The sequence below is a fragment of the Zychaea mexicana genome (assembly GCF_025766255.1).
Source record: "Zychaea mexicana strain RSA 1403 chromosome Unknown BDB00scaffold_48, whole genome shotgun sequence".
Taxonomy (NCBI): Eukaryota; Fungi; Mucoromycota; class Mucoromycetes; order Mucorales; family Lichtheimiaceae; genus Zychaea; species Zychaea mexicana.
Window position 1 is genome coordinate 35,642 of NW_026516711.1, and position 12,295 is coordinate 47,936.

A 12,295-nucleotide genomic window follows, 5' to 3' on the forward strand; every position below is an offset into this window, starting at 1 on the left:
GTGATCGTCCTGTTGCAGAGGAACCAGCACACAGCCCCCCACCAGCCCGGTTCAGCCCTCCCTTGTGTTCCTACTAGAGCATGGCATACCCTTTTCTCTTTCTCTCTACCACAGTATATACGTATGCTCAACATGTAGGCAACGAGGGCATGTAATACAACTCCCGATGTACTGGGAAGAGTGTTTGTGTTATGCACTTAAAAGTCAAGGAAACTCAACAGTTACCATAAGCACATATACTTCACCTACAATTCGCGTTTATCGGCTTGTCCCTATCGGGTAGCAGCGTCTCTCTCGATGTTCCTTTCCCCGGCACCCCGACCAAAGAGCTGAGAATGATGTCATGTTATTGTAGAGTAATCAGGCAGACCTCTTTTATCCTCTACAATGTAGCGAACTGCTTTATGATACTACAGAAGCGTCGCTCTACTTTTTGCTTTACAACGAGACGGGGAAGGTCAGGTCGACTGAATTCTTTCAGGAGATGTAAATTTGTCGGCGTATGTATAGGACTGTTTTGTCGAGTTTTAGGCTCCTTATCTCTGCACTGTACACTATGTTTGAACACACAGAGAGAGTTCCTTGATTTCTTCATGTCGATCCATTCTTTCCTTGTTCCTTTTCTAGCCCTTCTATCTTCTATTCTTCTCTTCTAGACAGTATGAAAGAGAGAAGGCTAGTGACTACTTATTTGGATATCGCTCATGAAAGAAAAACAAACAACTTAATTTCTAGTTTTTATTGGGTTGAACTAGAAAGAGCACCCCTTCCTCTCTCTTTTCTCTCCCTTCAGCTGGTTATATGATATACAGATATAGAAGCTTAAGTTGCAAGTTATTTCAGAGAAAGAGGAAGACCTCTTCTTTCATGTTGGTGCTACATATGCATTGTTTAAGAGAACGAAAGTTAGCAATAGCAAAGCTAACATTTTTTGACAGCATAACATATTACTACCTCATGCTCTTGCTATAGTCACTTTTTTAAATTGGCGCAAATATACCATTGCTCAAAAAGTCATCTTTGGCTAACAAAAAAAATGGAAAGATGATACAATAACGGGGGCGTCCTAGAGATGTGTGCGTGCGTGCTCTACTAACTTAAAAACAGGAGTATACGAGTATTACATTTCGGGTAGAACTAGAACTTTATCGCAGTAATAATAGTCTAAGTTACATTAATTATTTTTGGGTATAGATACCTCTTAAAAAGTGGCTAATTGGGGCCATATCGCGAGTTGAGGGATATTTTACTTTAAACGGAAAAAGAGGAGAATAGTAAGAAAAGGAAGAATGACATTGTCAATGACTGTTTAAATCACCTGTATACAAGCACACCACATACGCAACTTATGACATATTTATAGAATTCTATATGTACTAAAAGCCGGAATTTACGCTGTTCATTGTCTTCATCGATCATCAGTAGTTTATTATATTCAAAAAAACAATGATATTAATCAGTAGCAATGTCGTCTTCTTCTCCGAGTTTGTATCATGATGAATCGTGATGATACCTGTGCGGCGTTAGCACGGCATGGCACGCCGACAGATGGTTGGATAGTGATCATTATAGATCGTGGAATGTACCGTTACAAGATAACCATTTGAAAATCACAGCGGAGGAAGAAGACGAGAGGGCGCTTATGTATTGTACATACTGCTAGAAAATCCCAGCCCTTTCCCCGCATTCGTGCATACAAGATGTACCGGTGAACGATCGTGTGACCTGTAGCCATCATTGACATGTGAAAAAATAAGAAGTAGACATATGCCCTCCACACTCCGAGAACGAATTGAATGCACCTACTTCTTTTCTTTTTTTTTTACTTCTTTTCAGCATCAGCACCATCTCTTCTCTCTCTAGAATCGCTTTTCTTCCAACTTTACCTCATATAATTAGAATAATACGAGATGCTTGATCACTTGGTCGGAAAGCCGTCAGCTAACTGGAAGCGGACACAAGTATTACTGACGTTAATCTTTGGGTACATCTTTCCATCACCTTACATGTATCCAAAACTACGATAATGCCCTAAGAACATAATTGTAAAAGTAGTCTGTGCTAATTCAGTAACGAAAAAAAAATTAGGTTGTGGGCATTGATGAAAGGCAAAACACAACATTTGCCACGGACACTACAGAAAATAAACCGTCTCACTGGTATTTTTGTGCTTTGCTTGTACTGTTTTTCATATCGAATATCGCTTGCTTACTCTCGCGTCATTTTCTTTACCTACAAAATTAAGCTGGCAGGTCGCCATGGAAGATTGCACTAGGTTCCTGGATGTCATATTACTTGCTCCAAAATCTCTTCCTACTGTTCGGCTTAAATGGTACGTATACGCAGTGTATGTGTGTACATTACTTTTTGAAGGAGCGACTCGGTTCTCGACGACACCCCTTTATTAACTACTAATTTATGTCTATATATTGTGCTCATACTACCTTGGTTGCTGGTGATCAATCACAGCACCTGAACCTTTGACCCGTCTGGTAATTATCATCATCATCATGTTTAGTCTTTGAATTTAAGCATACGTTATGCTACGTCATGAAGCTAACGTTGTTCTGAGAACATTCGTCCTTGTAGTACAAACGTAGTTTCTACCGAGCCACATGGATCTTGACAGCCCTCGATGCTGGCTTTTTTACTGCCATGCCATTACGCCCTATCTGGCTTCGCCATTTTTGCTCTGTCTTCTTTTCGTTCTACTATCTGATTTTCGCAGATGCAGCAGAAGAACGCGTGCGACGTGTGCGAGCGACCATTTCAATCGACCATATGCGTACTTCCTGGGAAAAAGTGGCAAACAATCCTATTTTAAGATTCTTTTCCCGCATTCAACGACCACGAGTGACGATCCATAAAACCATGCGTATCGAACGATCTGGTAACAACAAAAACAAACCAGCGACCGAAATCCTATTGATGTATGCTGGTGATGTGGACACGCTTGAAGATCAAACAACGATCTTGTTGCAGTTTCCAGGTGGTGGATTTGTATCCATGCCACCCTCATGTCATGAAGATGCACTCTCCGCTTGGGCCAAGCAGACCCAGTTCCCCGTTGTCAGCGTCAACTATAGAAAGGCACCCGAGTATACCTACCCTTGGCCAGTCGAAGAATGCTTTGACTTTTATACCAAGCTGAGCCAAAGTCGTGGTCGCATCATTGGCTTGTCTGGACGACATGATATCAAAGTCATTATTGTTGGTGATTCAGCGTGAGTTTTCATTTTCTTCTTTCGAACGGAAACAGATTGCCCATGTGTGAATAAAAACACGACCTAAAAAATCACACTGTTGCTGTATTATAGCGGTGGCAACTTGGCAGCGGCAGTGACGCTCAAGATTTTGTCACACAATCAAGACATCAAGACCCGTTCGGCGCTCAAAGTAGACGAAGTGCCTCAGTCAGCTATTCAAGTGCCTGATGGTCTCGTCTTGATTTACCCTGCATTGGACTTTGAGATGACCTGTTGGATGACACCTGCTCAATTATCGTTGCTTCGGTCACACTCGACCACCTCAATGATCCGTTCCAAGTCTTTGCAAAGCTTATTGGATACCAAAGATCACTTGAGTCATGCAAGCCCATTAAGTATGGTACCCGATGTTGAAAAGGTTAGCTTGTGGAAACGTGCCTTGGGTATGACACCCATGCAAAAGAGCACCAAGCAACAGCACCAAGCACCGATCAAGGAGGATTTTGTAGGGTCTACAAATGTAGAGCCTTCCATTGTGGAGCATATCCAAGACATGACGCAAGTCAAGCATGCATGGGGATCCGCGAGTATTGCTATGACAAGTCGTATGTGTTATTTCAATGATCGTATAATCACTGCTGACATGGTAAGCTATTACTTTTTGCCCAATGGTTCAAATATGTGTTCTTTTATGTAAAGTAGCGCTTTTCTATATTTAATTACTAATGCATTGCTTATTATGATGATGCATTACCGCATAGATGCGCGCCATGGCTATCCGTAAGTACATAGCAATAAGTCACACTCGGTTTCAACCATTCTCCGGTTCTTTAGCTTATCTAATTCACGACTTTTAGTCTACCTGGGTCCACACGCTACTCCAGACTTTGAGTCCGATTATCTTTTGTCGCCTGTCGTTGCACCGTTAGACTTACTCGCACAATTTCCTAAAACATACATGCTCTGCGGCGAAAAGGATCCGTTCGTCGACGACACCGTCATTTTTGGCGGCCGCATCCGTAAAGCCAAGCATCAAGAATGCCGTCGCCGTGAAGAGCATGATTTGCCCTATGATCCCCTGTTAGACGATAGCACCATCCAAGTCCAATTTTTGGAGGGCATGAGCCACGCCTTCTTACAAATGATGGCTTTCTTGCCCGAAGCTCATCGAGCAACGAAAACGATTGGTGACTGGGTGCTCGAAATGGCTTCGCCTACCACTGAAGATTCTTCTTTGGAAAGTGTCGTTTCTGATGCTGAGTCGAGTAGCACAATCTCTGTCGACAATAATGGGGGAGGCACTATTACTGGTGGTATTGGGTCACCCAGAGAGGACACGCCTTCACCCACAACGGCTCGTAGCATTGCTACCCATTTGGCAGAAATCGTCACGTCAGAAAAGGATATGATGAGTCGACGCAAATCGGATTTGGTTAGCGAGCTTTTTACCCAAAAGATTTAGAGGAGGGATGGTTGATGACTACTATCACCATTACGAGCTATCACTCCTAGAAAGTAAAGGCTACTTAGCATTACTTATTAGAAACAGCAACAAGAACAACGTGTGTGTATATACAAGCTTCTCCTTTCTCGCACTTAGTTCATTATATCACTCTCGCACATACTACGACACTTAACCAAATAACATACACCATCACATATACAACACCATCTTTTTTAAACCATTCAAAACAGCAAGCACATATTATAATTATAAACGCCTGTATGGCAGTCTTCAGGATTATTACGGGTACAGCACCTAAACCATCACAGCTTTGGTGAGTTTTCTTTACGAAAATAATCCGAGATCGTTCAATCAACTAGCCTAAACGCTTTTTGGTTGTGAGGATCGAATAAAGTACACCAGGTAATTATACGTATTACCGCTATTGTGGTGTGCTACTTGAAAGTATAAAACAAAGAACCTGTCAACAGCAGCAAACCGCAACAAAAACGTGCACTTACCGGACTTTAATTTGGAATGCAAACAACGCTTTGTACAACTCGAGTAAGAAAAAAGAAAAGGAAGGGTTTTAGCTTTCTTTCATAACACACACTTTATACCTCGTGATGGAGGATGCGAGAGAAGCTGCCGTTGCAAAATTAGCAGAACTACTCAAGCATCCAGATGACCTGAACACCAAGGTCGGTCCCTTGGCACGAAAATTAGCCAAGGAAAAGGCGTCAATAGATGCACAACTCAGCACAGGTGTTCAAACGCAACTCGACAATGTCCAAGGTGGATTGGAGACACTGTCATCATCAAGAGAGAACAGCGACAAAATCAAAGGAAACATGCAGCTAATTGATCGGTTGTGTTATGATGCCCAGTCCATGATTAAAGAGTTTCCTCGTATTAAAAAGGTACTGCGCTCGCAGTTTGTAATCGTAGTACTAGTAGTAGTAGTAGCAGTAATTATCATATGCTGCCTTGGTGTTTGGTTGAATAACCGTTTACACAAAAAGAAACTAACTTTCAAAGTAAATAATCATGTGTAGGTATCACGTATCCATCAAAACTTTGTAGCGACGCAACAAAAAGTACAATCGCTTCAAGAACTCTATCAACGATTGAGCGATCTCGAGCAAATGTTTGCGCCAATGCAGGAGGATATCTTCATGTACGACTCGCCGCTTCTCCACGTTCATTATCACCTCTTCAAGCTTGAGGAATTCCGAGATCAAACCATGCACCAAGCCCGCGACTCGCCACACGACGTGATTATCACACTGAAAACATACTTTCGACGACTCGATGTCTTGTCTGACGACTTTACACAGTATCTCTGGGAGTTATCTCGAAACTTGCTGATTCTTGTCGACCGTGATTGTGGAACAACCATCGTCAAACTCGCCAAAATCATTGAATTGGAAGAGAAGGCTGACGAGAAGGCATTGGCGGCACGACAAGCACAGACGAGCCACCAGGACTTACAGGGACAAAAGGGCTGGCGATTAGCCGAAGGCAATCCACGCACCATCAAATCGTATCGCGTCGAGTTTTTCGAACAGCTGCATCAATCATTATTGGAGCGATTCGAGGAACAATTGGCGCCGTTCAAGGAAGCCGAAGATTGGATGGGAGCATTGGACGCCACGGACTTCATCTTTAACGACCTCGAGCTGGTGTTTGATGAAATTGTACCGAAGTTCCCCAAAAAATACAAGATCTTCCCCTACTTTGTTCTCGAATATCATCGCCACACTTACGACTTTCTGAACCATATGGTGAACCAAAATTTGGATGCAGGTACCATTTTGCGTCTATTGCGGTTTGTCCGAGATTATTATTCGACCATGAGCACACGCCTGGGTGTCACGGAGGAATTATTGGAGCCACAGCTTTTGGATGGTCAGGAACAGTCGCTGGTCGACGAATACCTCAGTCTAGTCCGAAGCAGATTGGTCGAGTGGACATCCAACCTCATGTCGGCCGAGTCCAGAGACTTTGTCCAACGTAACCAGCCACCAGATATGACAAGCGATGGTCAGTATGGTATGACGGGTGCCGTGGATATGTTCCAGATCATCAATCAACAGATCGATGTCGCTGCCGACGCCAACCAGGGCAAGCTGTTATATTTGGTTGTCAATGAATGCCACAAGGTCATGAAAGACTCGCAGAGTTTTTGGAAGAGGCTGTTGGCTTCTGAGACACGGAAACAGTTGGAGGAGCCTGAGCAGGCACCTGAAGGTTTTGTCGAGTACGTCATGGCCATGTCCAACGACCAGATCAAGTGTGCCGACTTTGCCGAAGAGATCTTGAATCGAATCATTCCTTTGGTGGAGGGTAAATACAAGGCGCAGGTTCAAGACAAGTTGACAACTGCCGTGGATGGATACATGCAGATTGCTGCCAGCGGTCGTGAAGCACTCTTGGAAGTCACATTTAACGACGTCAAGCCGGTGTTCCACGAATTGTTTACCCCACGATGGTACGAACAACCTCTAATTCCATCAGTGATTGAGACCCTCAAGGATTATTGCCAAGATTTTGCTGCCCATTTGAACGAGTTTTTGTTTGGAAAATTAATGAACGATACTCTGGAGCGGTTTATCATGCTGTATTTGGAGGCAATGCGGCGCAAAGGCGCCAAGTTCCAAATGGAAGTGTGCCTGGATAAGATCCAAAAGGACGTACGACTGTCATTCAATTTCTTTGCAAAGTACAAGTCCATGGAAGAGTTGGAGGAACGGTTTGATGTGATCGACAAGGTGCACACTCTGTTGGAAAGCAACCGCCGCATGATTTTTGTCGACTACTATTCCCTCCGCCAAGCATACCCGGATGTACCGTTGGCATTTGTGGAGGATATCTTGAGCAAGCGTGATGATCTGGATAAGGCGGCGCTCAAAGAAATTATTGAAGGCATCAAGGCTAAGGCACGAGAATATGAACCTGATGCAAACACACCACCGACAATATTTAGTAGAATTAAGTGGTAGCAGATAAAACATCATTCATGATATACCCCATTCTCTTTCTCTTCCTCATGCTTCCTCCTCTTCCCTCCACACAATAGTCTATTCTATATATTACACCTTTCCAACACACCAAAGGTTAATACGATCAATTCAAAAGACTTGGGTTCTCTTAATTGACGGTGCTATGTACTTACTTCGTCTTTCTTTTTTTTTGGGGGAAAAGATTTCCTTCAGGCGTAGAGTACTGTTGACCTGAGCGGTAATATGGTCCTCGCTCTAATCTTTCTAACATGTAGGGTACTTTTTAATAATACTCTTTAGGCAGTTGTAATACATTCTGAGCAATTTTTGGTGTTCAACGTAGCGTACCATAGTTAGCCACCGACGCCAGAGGTACAATTCCTACAATTACTGTGTAAAATCACCTCAGTGGTCGCCAATTGATGAGTGGCTTTAAGTGACGCAAAAGCACTGTATGTATACCGTTTCAATTGCATAGCAACAACAGCCTATTGAGGCACAGCAATTTGAAAATTTTGATTGATTGATGATCCCACAAGAGGTTTCTTTTAGACAACATTTAGACAGATCTTATCGTGTCCTGCAGGGGAGTAAAGGGATGTTGTGCGAGAAAAAAGAGTTGCATATAGGGAAAAAAAACAGAAGAGTATTGTTCCGTCGATGGACACAATAGAGAAAAGAATAGAAAAGGGAAGGGGGAGAGAGAGAGAAGAGAGAGGTAAAAGAAAAAGAAGGAAATAATGATGCTATATGTACACAAGCAGTATCAAGCTCCATACGAGATCTCTTAAGAACCATTTGGATGATTTACATTGCTATTGTTATTGTTGGTGGTGCTTGTAGTAGCTCTTCCATCATCTTGCTGCAGTACGCCTGGTGCTGTTGCTGCTTCAGCGGAAACAGGGAAAGACGGTATTGGTTGTTGTTGTTGTTGTGGCGAAAGTGCTGCAGCCGATGACGACGACGACGACGATGGCGACATCGCGGCAGGTGACGAGTGTTGTAGATGAGCATTGTAAAGGTTCGCGAGATAAGGGTTCATCATTGGGTTGGTTGAGGCAGTCAACGGAGACGAAAACTGCTGATGGATCTGCGTCTGTTGTTGCGGAGTACTTGATGCCGAGGACGTAGGAACATGGATTGGGACGGCCACGGGGACTGGAACAGGTACTGGTACAAACTGATGACCAGCCGCAGAAGCACCTGGCGGTAACGGCACGTTCGGATACATCTGTTGGAACGCCTGCGGGGTCATGACTTTTGGAGGAAACATTCCTGGGATACCTGCAACATTTGCGCCACTGGTGTTATGAGCTCCAAGAAAATTTTCACCCAATCCATCACCACCACCACCACTACTACTGCTACTACTATTGGGTGTAGCAGGAGCAGCAGTGGGAGCGGCGGTAGCTCTGGCGGTGGCATTCGCAGCAGGGTTCTGCTGTGGAGCACCAGCATGGCGACGAGGGTCGAATGCGGACAGATCAGCATTATTACCGCTTGAACGCGCACTAAGTGCATGGAACAAGGTGGATAACAGCGGACTTACACCAAGATTAAGTAACTGTGGAGGTACTTGCGGTCGTTCCTGCGACGACTGATGATGAGGATGATGTGGTGACGGCATTGCTCCCCCTAATCCTTGTTGTCCACCTGGAGCACCCGCTGTTCCTGATACATCTGACATGGGTGACTGTGCTGCTGCTGTTGGTAGTGGTGGTGGTGACGCTGCTTGAGGCGTTGGCACTGACGCAGCTGTTCCAGGAGTAGCAACCGGCTGGCTACCACCGATAAAAGGTGACGCAGAAAGATTCAATGCTGCTGCTGTGCCGGCCGCGACACTTATTGGAGTAACAACTGCCTTACCCTTTGATGATTGCGACGTGTCGTACTTATTGAGAATATGCGATCCGCCTGCTAATTGGTAGAGCTGAATCTTCTCGTTGCGCGTAGCACTCGCAATCATTCCATTGTTTCCACCTGAAAACATATCCTGATCCTCAAAACTTGTAAATTCAGTGTCGTTGAATTGCGTTGCGTCCAGTCCAATCGTAGCGGCAAGCGACTCAATATCAAACTGCAAATCATCAATATCGTTCGAAATGGCTTCGGCTGAACGCGTTGCAGTGTCCACCGTCTGCTTGAATGTTTCGATATCGCGATGAGAATCCTGCGACAGAAAATCGTGTTCCTGGTATTGGTGAAAGTCAGGGTAAGCAGGAGGAGAAGGATGACGATGATGGTTTGGTTGTTGCTGCAACTGCGGTTGTTGCTGTTGAGGACTGCTTACACTAGCTTGCATCTGTTTATGCTGCTGTTGTGGTGGTGGCGCTTGCGAGGAGGACGATGATGCGACGGATGAAGGATCCCCTGAGCCTGCTTTGCTCGTATTACAGGACGAGATTGAGTATGATAGACTTAAGATTGCGGCAAGAGTTTCTGTCATTCGTAAAATTCCCGTGTTAGGCGTGCACCTACCCATACTGTCATATTCTTGGCCAAGATTTCCGGTTGGCGCGTCCGGGAACTTCGGTAATCCAGCTAAACTTGCGGCTTCTTTGATTAGAGCAGTTGGCAATATAGAATCTAGTTTGCGTCCTGTATAGATTTTGCCATATGATGATAGAGGGCACAAAGATAGAGAATCCGACAAAACGTCGGCTGATCAACGCTGGTTCTGAAGAGGTTTCCTCTCCTTCTCGCAAAGTTGATCAAAAGATAGCAGAAAAACAACAGCAGGTCTTTCCCCTCTTTTGTATGCATATTGGTGTGTACGTATACCTATACCTCTTCTCCACAACCTCCCCTCGTCCCTTGCCCTCTGTTCACATACGTACACACGCATACACATATCTCTCATTTCAGGGTGCCAAGAACACATATGCTTGCATATGTAAACAAAGTAAAAATTGACACATACCACTCGACTCTAGTTGTTCCTTGTTGAGAAGACTGATATACTCGTTGTTCTTTCCCAACATGAAAGGGCCGTTCAATTGAGCTGTGCTGGCGGCAAGCAAGTTGTACTCGCTAGAAAACACGGCCGTCAAAAACTGCAAAATCTTTTCAATGACATCCTGGTGACGCTGATGCTTCTCTCGAGCCGCAAGCGATTCTTGCCAGAGGATCGAGTTGTCTTGCTGCAAGGTACGCAAATCCTGACTGATGGTCAACTGATGGCTTCGGATGGACGAGATCTGCTTCACCACGGACGTTAAAGTCATGCTGTCAGGATCGCCGTCACCCTTGTCTTTGCGTTTTCGAGTAACGAGCATCAGAAGATCTTGTCGCCCGCGTCGGAAGTTGGCATGACTGAACTCCCAAATTTCACGCTCTGTATCTGGGAAAAGCACGCCTTGCTGGACAGCTGGGATCTTGTGGAAGTCATACATGTTGAGTTGCCGGACAAACGACGCAAATGTATTGTGCTTGTAGAAGCGCGGCAAGATCGTTTTGGCAAAAAGTTCATGTCGCTCAACTAATACGGGTGCAGTGGTTTGTTAATGATTTAAGCTCGCGTTAGTAGTGACAGTTTACTGCCAGTTTATAACAGCTCTACATTCCCCCGGATGCACTGCCGCTGTCCCGTGCTCACTCCCTCTCTCTCCTCCCGGGCAGCACCAATAACACCACAAGCACACACGCGCTTTTCTCCCTCCCTCCCTCCCTTATTTGATACCCCACAACACACCACCATCACCACCTCTCAAGCTAGAACATTAATTGTTACCAATAAAGGATGCACCGTCCGCTGACCAACGAATTAGACTATCTGTCGCCGAATCGTCGACCATACTGCAATTATAGTAGTACACATGACAGATAAAAAAGTACTGTTGGAGGATATGCATTCTTCTCCTCCCTTCTTCTTCTCTTCCTCTTCCAGTCTGTTCTAAAGATACTCTACCCCCTTCCAGTCGACTCTATGCGACGACACACGCAAATCATACGAGTAAGATAAACTCATCAAATCGTTGAATCTTACCTGTACAGTTTGTTCAAGAAAGCAGGAACTCCTCGTTGCACCGGCAAAGGGGGTGACGTAGTAATTTCAGAGGGAAAAACATCTAACGAGACCTGGCCAGGCGTCCCATCGTCCTCGTCCTCGTCGTCCTCTTCACCTCCGCCGCCAACGTCAACGGCTGGTTGCTGCTGCTTCTTTTTCTTCTTATTCTGAGGCCTTGTGTTGTTGCTGTTATCAAGAGGTTCAGGAGAGCTGTTGGGCGCTGGAGAATGATCTCGCTTTCTACTGGTCGTTGCAGATCGGGTCGTACTTGTGGCTGTTGACGTCGCCGTCGACGGGTTGCTGGCGGCCTTGGTAGAACGACCAGAAGATCGAGGCATTGAAAACTTACAGATGTTCCCTATTGGGGCAAATCCAAAGTTAGAAAGCCATGTTTTCATTATTTCTTTTATTTTCACCAAACGGAACGACACGTTTTAACACACAAGAAAGAAATACCAATGCAAGTATAAAATTTAAGTTTTACTGGTACCTTGGTCTACTACGCAGTGATATCTTGGATTAACTCTTCGGTTTCAAACTGCAATAAAAAGAGCGAAATGAATCAGCATGCAAGTAACAGTGAGACGATGACCGTTTCTTTTATGACGGAATCACGAGATTAATATAGGAACTACTA

The 12,295-nt window shown here is 44.6% G+C and overlaps 4 protein-coding genes across 4 annotated transcripts; 2 read left to right on the forward strand and 2 right to left on the reverse strand.

Annotated features, from left to right (window-relative positions):
- Positions 1–1,910: 1,910 nt before the first annotated feature.
- Positions 1,911–4,668, forward strand: BDB00DRAFT_765595 (Alpha/Beta hydrolase protein; the record flags this gene model as incomplete). The annotated part of the gene is made up of 8 exons (XM_053119520.1): positions 1,911–1,984; positions 2,089–2,159; positions 2,246–2,332; positions 2,470–2,492; positions 2,590–3,224; positions 3,318–3,852; positions 3,968–3,986; positions 4,064–4,668. The coding sequence occupies 8 exons, from the start codon at positions 1,911–1,913 to the stop codon at positions 4,666–4,668; spliced, it is 2,049 nt and encodes a 682-aa protein (XP_052978607.1).
- A 608-nt stretch (positions 4,669–5,276) lies between these two features.
- On the forward strand, positions 5,277–7,215 carry BDB00DRAFT_883473 (exocyst complex component Sec6-domain-containing protein; the record flags this gene model as incomplete). The annotated part of the gene is made up of 3 exons (XM_053128236.1): positions 5,277–5,570; positions 5,706–7,141; positions 7,185–7,215. The coding sequence occupies 3 exons, from the start codon at positions 5,277–5,279 to the stop codon at positions 7,213–7,215; spliced, it is 1,761 nt and encodes a 586-aa protein (XP_052978608.1).
- A 1,026-nt stretch (positions 7,216–8,241) lies between these two features.
- BDB00DRAFT_435834 (uncharacterized protein) lies at positions 8,242–10,729 on the reverse strand. Its single transcript, XM_053117383.1, has 5 exons — positions 10,434–10,729; positions 10,131–10,250; positions 9,943–10,031; positions 9,202–9,843; positions 8,242–9,090 (listed from the first exon to the last, which is right to left on the reverse strand). Exons 1-5 carry the CDS (start codon positions 10,531–10,533, stop codon positions 8,440–8,442), a joined length of 1,602 nt encoding a protein of 533 aa, XP_052978609.1. The 5' UTR covers positions 10,534–10,729; the 3' UTR covers positions 8,242–8,439.
- Positions 10,688–11,675, reverse strand: BDB00DRAFT_728230 (uncharacterized protein; the record flags this gene model as incomplete). Its single annotated transcript, XM_053118275.1, has 3 exons — positions 10,688–11,130; positions 11,383–11,447; positions 11,638–11,675. Coding segments are annotated over 3 exons (546 nt in total), but the record flags the coding sequence as incomplete, so codon positions are not given.
- Positions 11,676–12,295: the final 620 nt, after the last annotated feature.

Excerpts from the sequence above, each read along its gene's own strand:
- BDB00DRAFT_435834 (XM_053117383.1), bottom strand. The coding sequence starts at position 10,533 with ATGTGTTCTTGGCACCCTGAAATGAGAGATATGTGTATGCGTGTGTAC. Across the intron at positions 10,251-10,433 it reads GTTGTGGAGAAGAGGTATAG|GACGCAAACTAGATTCTATA; the intron begins GTATACGTACAC and ends AAATCTATACAG. Across the intron at positions 9,844-9,942 it reads ATAAACAGATGCAAGCTAGT|GAACACGATTTTCTGTCGCA; the intron begins GTAAGCAGTCCT and ends CACCAATACCAG.